Source organism: Astatotilapia calliptera, chromosome 10, assembly GCF_964374335.1.
Source record: "Astatotilapia calliptera chromosome 10, fAstCal68.1, whole genome shotgun sequence".
Lineage (NCBI taxonomy): Eukaryota > Metazoa > Chordata > Actinopteri > Cichliformes > Cichlidae > Astatotilapia > Astatotilapia calliptera.
Genome location: NC_137431.1, coordinates 19,646,925 through 19,655,768, shown reverse-complemented (window position 1 = coordinate 19,655,768; position 8,844 = coordinate 19,646,925). Strand labels below are relative to the sequence as shown.

The following is an 8,844-nucleotide window of genomic DNA, read 5'->3' as shown; positions in this document are numbered from 1 at the left end:
ACTGACATTTCAGCAGGAGAAAAACGCTCCTTCAAACAGATGTTTTAAAGGCATCAACAAAGTGCAATTTAATGGTGGTTGTAGTGGAGAATAATCTTCCTCTTCTCATAAACGTTTACATAATCAGGGACATCACAATGGCCTGTTTGTTGTCGCCGCAGTCAGCTGTAAACATTCCTGAGATTACACTGCTCCGATCAGTCAGCTGACAGGCCTGTTTACAGGAACCACTTAGAATTTACATCTTGACCTATTGCTGAATCCTTCTCAGGTTATTATCAGCACTGTGACCTTTCTTTCATGGGTTCTACTCATGATATTCACAGCGAGCCGTACAGTCCGCATTTTATCTTAATTTTCCTGTTGCACGTCCCATTTCGTTTTGCTTCAGAAAATTTCCAGCAGATATTCATCCAATCTCAGCAGCAGTTGGGCTTCTTCTTTGGTTTATGGCTGGTCTCTGTGCTGTCTGTGATCCCTGTGAGCAACATAAATAAAAACATATAATTTTTTTCACTTTTATGTTATTCGTATAAGCAATGTGAGCTTTCTTTTTCTCACTGGAAGCAATAGAACAATCAATTTGTGAATGGATCTTAACGGTTAGATTTCCTCAAAGATATATCTATGTTCACACACAGAAGTCACACCATTGAACTGGCAGATGCAGTGAACACGGGGCATATTGGTTACGCAGGAGTTCTCCCTTCATCAGTACAAATACATGCCTATGCTACATTACTGTTTGGTCTGTTTATGCTATCGGCACATTGATATGGTTAATTACACAAAGAAAAGTTAAAACATAGGGGTGGTGGGTGTTGTTTATAGAAATGTATAGAAGACCAATATAAGAACGATTGTAAGTTTATAAGCAGTAAAATGTATTTACATCTTAAATTTAGTGAGGAACCACTTCACCAAAAACGCAGTTATTTATCTGACATTAAACTTTTGATATAATCCCTAAATACAGTAAACTTCATAAGCTAATGTGTCAAAATCTGTAATAATGATACTGTAAACATCAAGATGCTTTTATAAAGTGTCATAAGTACACAAAACCTAAAAATGGGTCATATTAGCCTGTTGTTAGGTGGTTGCTAGAGAATATGCTGACATATCTAATATATATAAGAACCTGTAGGGGCTCAAGATGTACACGCGTGCCTTGACTTTTGATTTCTCAGCTCACGGTTGTGTAGGAGGAGTTGGTGGATAAACAAACAAACAGAGATTGCTTGTGTTATAGTAAGAAACATCAATAGCAGAGCAGTGGTTAGCATTCAGGGGTGTAAAATATCAAGGACACAAAATGATTTGAGTTTTTTCCTATATAACTTAACTTAGTCCCTATTGGAAGTAAAAATATCTTGAGCTCCAATTTTGAAAACACAGCTTTCTTTCTTTCTTTCTTTCTTTTTAAATAAAGCTCTGACTTGTATTATGACTATGAGTCTGTGGTCTGGGAGAGAGTCCTGGTACTCTCTCTCTGCAAAATACAGTATATAATGACCAGTGTTGGGCAATTAATTATATAGTTACTTCTTCAAAAAAGTAACTGAGTTATGCAAACAACAAAGTTTTTTGCAGCTGTTTACCTAAAAATGCAGCCAAGGCGTTTTTTAAAAATAAACATTTCAAACTATTTATAGAACAATCAGGTTTGCTGCATCGAATCTGATGCCACACAAATTATTTGTGCCACTCCAAAAACTAATTTCTGTCCACTATGAGATAAAGGAGAACAACAGCCTGATACCTGCAGGCCTGACAACAGGAGATGTATCACTCCTGTAACACCTGTAACATTCAGCAGTCGCCTCATTGTTCTGACACACACAACAAAACAATTGACTACACTGCACACTGACTACACAAGATTTACGCTAAACGTTTCAAATCTCTCACATCTCAAAACACCACCGTCACTCCTAAAACTTTCCCCCTCCCTAAACAACAAATGCCATGTTTTGTTTGGTCGACATGGTACATTTTTCGACCAATGGGAAAGGGTGGGGGTGTTTTTGGTTTTGCTCACAGGCTTTCGAGCCTTTTTTCTTATAAAACGCCAATTTAGCCGTTTCTTCCTGCAGTAAATATAAACAACGATAGTATTCAGGAAGAAAACCAAACATTGCATTTATTTTTATCATTACTCTGGTTTTACGTGGCCTATCAACACAATTGAAAAACTGGTATAAAGTCCACAGTTTTTCCATCAATTGTTCCGTCTGTCCTGCTCACATCTCCAATGCTTGTACACGTTGTCATTAACGTGGCTTCACTCCACATCAGCCACGCCGCTTTGCTAGCTAAAACACCGGTGTCGGCACATAAGGACGTCATGGCCTGTCAATGACATTGATTAGGTGCGCATTATTGGCTGGACTATGGGATAAGGTGGCATCGTTCTAATCCCATACTGGAGCAGCCAGTCACTTACTGACTAACACTGCAAAGCAGAATTGTTAACATATTTACTTTAATTTCAATTCAGGTTAGATTTTATTTTTGTGCGCAACGCAGATTTTTTCTGCGCAGAGATCGTGCCAGCAGTGCGCAATTGCCCAGGCGCGCAGCTTAGAGGGAACATTGCTCAAAACATTCCCGAAGCTCCTCCGGCAGCGAGTTGGATAATACGAAAAGCAATAATCTCTGCACACAGAAAGGAAGAGAGTGATTTCATGACAGAGGATCCCAGATTACTATGTCACAATCATTCTCTTTTTTAATGAGAGGGGGTAAAGGTCACAGTGGGCTTGTTTTAGTGCTGCCAAGATCATTTTTATACGTATTAACAATTTTCAGTGGCATACCACATTTGTTTGATTAATAGCAATTTATTTGGTGGATCACTTTGCTACAGGGGCACTTACAGAGTCTCCAGACCTCACTGGAGAAGGTCTGGCTTTGACCCACTGTGGAGTGAGTTGGTCGAAAGCCACTCCAGTGACAGTCAATGGAGGTAAGATTAGAAAACACTCCGTGTGTCTAAGCAAAAAAGATTTTTTTTTAATGTGTTTTTGCCTACTCACAAAAAACATAAACAGATAAAGCACAGCCCCTTTCATTTTTGTGCTAACAACCAGATAACAACCACTGAATAATGTGGACTCACTGATTATGTCACCAACATGCCTCGACCCGCTCCTCTCCAGCTCAGATAAAACATTGGCCTCAAAAGTCAAAGAAGCCACACGGAAGAAGAAGTCCTTCACACCATCTCCTGGACAAAAACAAAGTCACAGAGTTTACTGAGAGAACAAAACATGAAAATGAAAAGCATTCAGGCTTGATGACCGACTGTTTATCTCCCACCTGACTTTGCAGACACGGCCCAGTACTCTGCTTTGATTTCCTCAGAGAGCCTCATGGCTTCCTGCTCAATCTGAGCCAACAGGTCAGGAGACTGAAGAGCAAAACACAGACAGAGCGAGAGTGATGAGTCACTGCAGGGCAACTTCAGCAACCAGTCAACCCATTATCAACAATCTGACTGATCAGAACGAAACTCCCCAATATCTGGCATTTTACAGAAGACTAAAATTGAAAGCAGAAATATTTTTATTACTGTTAAAGTCTGTCATGTATGACGACAAGAGTTTTTATTATTAACTAAAAAATTCCTATCATTCAAAGCCTTTCATTTTGAATGAAAGGCTTTGAATCAGTAACAATCCTCACAATCTCACCTCACATTTTCAACTTATTAATCAACTATTACATTAAAAATGTCAGGTCAAATCTCAGTGTTTCATAATTTTTTCATAAAATTCACCCACACTGAGGTCCTTCTTGGTACCGACAAGGAACAATAAGACACTGGACGGGTCATTTTCCTTCATAGCATCTTCCAGCCACTGCCTGGATGCACACACATATACACACACATACATTTTATCGGCTTTTTAGAGAAAATATCTGACAATGACATTGTAATGGAAACGTCTTACCTGGCATGAGCCAGTGAGCCCACACTGCTTAAGTCAAACACGACAATAATGGCTGGAGAAATGCAGACAGTTTGATATGGGTCAGAACGAGAACACGAATCTTTCACCAGCTTTAGTTAAAAGACAAAAATGAATATTTTGAATCTTCATTCACCTTGTGCTCCTCTGTAATAGGTGGAAGCGATACACTTGAAGCGCTCCTGACCTGCTGTATCCCACCTAAAACAGATCACACGAGAGCTTTAATGGTCGTCTTTGGAATATTTGGTGAATGTGAAAGAAACAGTGGGATTAAAAGTGAACTAGAGTCCTAATGTTGACTAGATGCCAAAATGATTACCTTAATATTACACTGATTCTACATGTGCACTCACAGCAGGTACACGCACATCTGAAGGTGACATAGTGAATTCAAGGCATGTCATTTAAGTCGCACTGAGCAGCCTGAACAACCAGATCGTGAAATTATCAGGCGGATGCTGCACAGCCCCACAATTATCTATTTATGTGATCTCATTACACACAGACTGCTCATATTTGAACTTCTTCGTGGAGATTACTCATATGACCCTAGGGCTCAGTCTACGAACTGGATGTTTCTCTCTGGTTAAGAAGTACACTTACAGCTGTAAACTGAAGGGAACACCAAGCACCTCAAAGCGCTCCATCTCAAAATCCACCCCTATAGTCGCTTTGTAGTTCTTCTCAAACGCACCCTTACAGAACCTGAGAGCAACAGGGGACAGCTGGCAGACTAAGAAAGGTAAAACGAAAATCTTTTTAACATTTGTTGAATAAAATGCTTCATTTCTTAAGCATTTTTACCAAACAATACAGTAAACTGATTCCATCCTACTACTGAAATACAAAATATTCCAAATATTCATTAGTAATTAAATGTAAATGACATTTGTGGTATCATAAAAGTCTTCATCCTGAGTGGCATGGTTTCTGCTGAAACTATTAACCTGTAATGAGTAGGGATGGGTATCGGTTCTGACATAAACGGTAGTAACCAGACCGAAACGCAGCGCACATTTCGGTGCTTCATTTCGGTGCTTTTGTTTTCCTAAGATGTCATACACTTTGGATTCTAGCCAATCATTTCACCTTTGCGAGCGTAGTAGGCGGGCCCAGGTACGTACGTTCTTTTAGAGCAGAGCTACAGATTAAAAATGCCCAAAGCGAAGCGGTCAAAGTCTGGCTGTACTTCAGAGTAAAATATGCAAACTCAGCAGCCTGCAACAAGTGCTTTAAGGTGATACTGTGAAAAGGAGGAAACACCTCGAATCTGATGAAACACCTGGCGATGCATAGCGTTTTTTTTAAAAGCCGAGAAATGCGCCATATTTGATAGCTTGCTGCGAGACCTCACACCGAGCACATCTACTGCGGGTGGGTTGCCAGTTATCAGACCCGGAGTTAGCAACATCCCCCAAAAAGACGAAGAGGAGAGTCCTGGCCCCTAGCCCTGCCAGTGTAGCAGAAATGATGACGGATGATGATGCAGCAGCAGCCGTTCTTCTCTGCGTGAGTAGCTTAATGTTGTTCGTGTGTAATTTACGTTGAGTAGGCTAACCACGTTATTACATTAATGCAGGTAAGGTGAACTAGCAAACATCATCATAGCTACATGCGACTGTCCTCTTGTTTGATGGCAGATACTCCCTTCACCCTGGCCAAAAAGGCTAAAAAGACCAAAGAAAAAGTGGAAAACAGTTAAACATGAGAGGTTTTTGGACAAAGTTTGTGTTTTTTCCACTGCTTCCAGTCAAGAGTGATACCATATATGCCCTATAGCTGCAGGGGATAACCCTTTTTATAAAAAATAGCTGAACATGAGAGGTTTTTGGACAAAGTTTGCGTTCTTGATTCTTTAAGCACCGGTTCGAGCACCGTTTAAGCACCGGCACCGTTTCAAAAGTACCGGTTTGGCACTGGTATCAGATAAAACCTAAACGATACCCATCCCTAGAAATGAGGATGAGAAAAACAAATGAGCCTCAGCTCTGTGCACATGCTCAGTGTCTTTAGGTGTGATTGAAAGTTTCTGCCTTAGTATGTTATGCTTTAGGTGTAATTTAGGTGAACAAAAAGTGTTAGGTAAATTCACGCCCCACACCATTACACCAGTGACACAAAGCAGGTGGGATCAATGTTGTCATGCTATTTACCCTAAATTCTGACCCTACCTCTGAATGTTTCAGCACAAATTGAGAATCATCAAACCAGGAAACATTTTTTCAGGTTCTGTGAATTGTAAATCTCAGTCTCCTGCTTGGATGACAGGAGTGACACCTGGTGTGGTCTTCTGCTGCTGCAGCTCATCTGCTTTAAGGTTCAACATGCTGTGCACTCAGTGATGGTCTTCTGCATACCAGTGGATGCTTGACTTGTTTTTGTCTTTCTAACAGCGGTCTGGCTGTTCTCCTTTAAACTCTGAAATCAGCAAGGTGTTTCTTCCACAGAGAATTACTGCTCACTGGATATTCTCTAGATTCTTTTTCTGACCATTCTCTGTAAACTGTAGATCAGCATTTTCTGAAATACTCAGAACAGCCAGTCTGACACCAAAAACTATTCATGTTCACTTAAATCACATTTCTTCCCCCATTGTGACATTCAGTTTTAATTTCAGGAGGTCATGTTCATCATGTCTCTATATATCAAGCTATATAACATATAGAGCTGTAGCTATATAAAAGCTTCTTACCTGCTGATCAGACACGTTTTGCCAACTGCAACATCACCCACGACGATGACCTTAGCAACATTAAAGCTGAGAACAGAAATCCAGGAAACAGGAAACAGGAATTACAGCTATTTTTATTCATAGCCCCCCCCCCCCCCCCCCCCCCCCCCCCCCCTTTCACACACTGGGATGGTAAAGAGAGGCTAAAATGTACCTATCCTACATAAACCTTACTGTATTTACGTGAGACTAGTTTGTTCAGATTTACTTCTTTACGAGGAGTAAACATCTAAGCAAAGTCAATGGTTTTGGCCTTTTTAAAAAAAAGTGGTTTGTAAAAATAAATGCCATTAGCCTTTTCTTTAAAAACACCACCAACAGAAAGTGGTCAGATGTGGCAGGAGCGTCAGCTGACACAGTCAGTCTAATGTGATTTAGAAGACCAAATTAATCAGAAACTCATTAATATAATTTAAACCCACAGTGTAGAGATGTGTGTAGTAGCATGATGGGAGGCAGAGAGTGTTTATTAATCCTTATGTGACCTTACCTCACTGTGTCTGCTTTCTGGAGCTGGCATGCAGCCTTCACGTGCGGGTGGAAGCCTTCTTTGGTGTGCAGCGCTGCATTTGCACTAAAACACTATAAAAAACATGTCCATGTTTTATCATGCTTGGATAAACTGACCCATTCAGGAATAAAGACTCAACATTCATTTCAGTCATGATGTAAAACTGGAGATTCCATCTCTTCATGCTCTGAGGTCAGGTTGCACGGCTGGAGATACTTTTTTTATCACTTGCCAGATGGCAGCAAGGTTAACAGCCTGTGCCTTTTTGTATCCATGGAGATTTTTGTTACCATGGGGATAAACACAGAAGTCATTGTGGAGTTCCTTTATTGAGGATTAAGACTAGGGTCAGGTTTGCGATAAGGTAAGGGTAGGAGATTCAACTACAATCATGGGGTTTGTGTGTGTGCACGTGCGTATATATATATATATATATATATATATATATATATATATATATATATATATATATATATATATATATATATATATATATATATATATATATATATATATATATATATATATATATGTGTGTGTGTGTGTGTGTGTGTGTGTGTGTGTGTGTGTGTGTGTGTGTGTGTGTGTTGACTAACCTTTGGGAGCTGAGTAATAACCCGGTCCTTCTTCACAGGTGGCAACATGCTGATGCAGCTGATCGATGTACACACACGCATGAACACACACCTCCTTCAAGAAGCCGCTATCACCACTACAAGCACACGTTTCATTCACTGCAAGAGGACGCACTTCTTGTATTTATCCCTTTCTCATAAATCACCCACAGAACTACAGAATCCACGCAGCACAATGCCTTCTAAGCTTGTCGGAATTTAAAATTTAAATTCTATTTTTAGTAGTCAATGGACAGTAATGCAGAAATACACAAACAAATAAAGTTTTTCTTTTCAAAGAAATCTTAATGGATTTTCACCAAATGTTGTAGAAACGTAGACAGTCACCTGAACAAAGTTACTACTGTCATTACTACTACTTCTCATGGCAGCACTGCAGACCCCAAACTAACATTCCTTACGGGCCTGTTTGCTGGTCAAGGATTATGCAAGTTGTAAAAATCTTTACCTGAAGCACTCAGAAGATGTGATGTGTTATCCAAAGTCCGCAGAGGAAACAAATTCAGAACAAAATGACGGTCCCACAGCCTCAGAGAGAAGACCCACATACTCTGAAATGAGCGACGAGACACAGAGTTAGCTGTCAAACAGCGACAATGTGCGGTCACTGGTCACATTTTATATTAAGAAATAGCTGCATTTGTTAACGGGAGAAAAAAAATAAAATTCACAGTTAAGTGGACAAACATAAATTACTAGCTTGAGCACATAAACAAATAAATAACACACAAAAGTAGGTGATGACCACTATAATACAGCTCTTAGCTGGTAATTAGATGCTAAAATGCTAACAAAAAATCCGGCACGTTGTTATAAATAAAACAAAAATGTTCAAATGGTTAAAATACACGCATTTAAAAAAGTATCTATCACCACAATTAAAGTGTTATTAAAAAAAAAGAAAAGAAAAGGATTATCAAAGCTAGCGAGGCGTTGGAGCAAGTGAGTGACGGTTTTCTCCGACAAAATGCGAAGAAAGCCGAAGTAGCA

At 39.7% G+C, this 8,844-nt stretch overlaps 1 protein-coding gene across 4 annotated transcripts; it reads right to left on the bottom strand.

Annotated features, from left to right (window-relative positions):
* Positions 1-42: 42 nt before the first annotated feature.
* On the bottom strand, positions 43-8,446 carry rab34b (RAB34, member RAS oncogene family b). Of its 4 annotated transcripts, none has more exons than XM_026183166.2 (11): positions 8,303-8,446; positions 7,816-7,953; positions 7,199-7,290; positions 6,670-6,735; positions 4,581-4,682; positions 4,111-4,175; positions 3,957-4,008; positions 3,786-3,867; positions 3,322-3,412; positions 3,122-3,229; positions 43-478 (listed from the first exon to the last, which is right to left on the bottom strand). In XM_026183166.2, the coding sequence occupies exons 2-11, from the start codon at positions 7,894-7,896 to the stop codon at positions 420-422; spliced, it is 798 nt and encodes a 265-aa protein (XP_026038951.1). In that variant the 5' UTR covers positions 7,897-7,953; positions 8,303-8,446; the 3' UTR covers positions 43-419. The 4 variants fall into 4 exon arrangements, with proteins under 4 accessions (XP_026038951.1, XP_026038955.1, XP_026038956.1 ...); XM_026183170.2 differs by having other exon boundaries at positions 7,816-7,931; positions 8,303-8,437; XM_026183171.2 differs by having other exon boundaries at positions 7,816-7,873; positions 8,303-8,430.
* Positions 8,447-8,844: the final 398 nt, after the last annotated feature.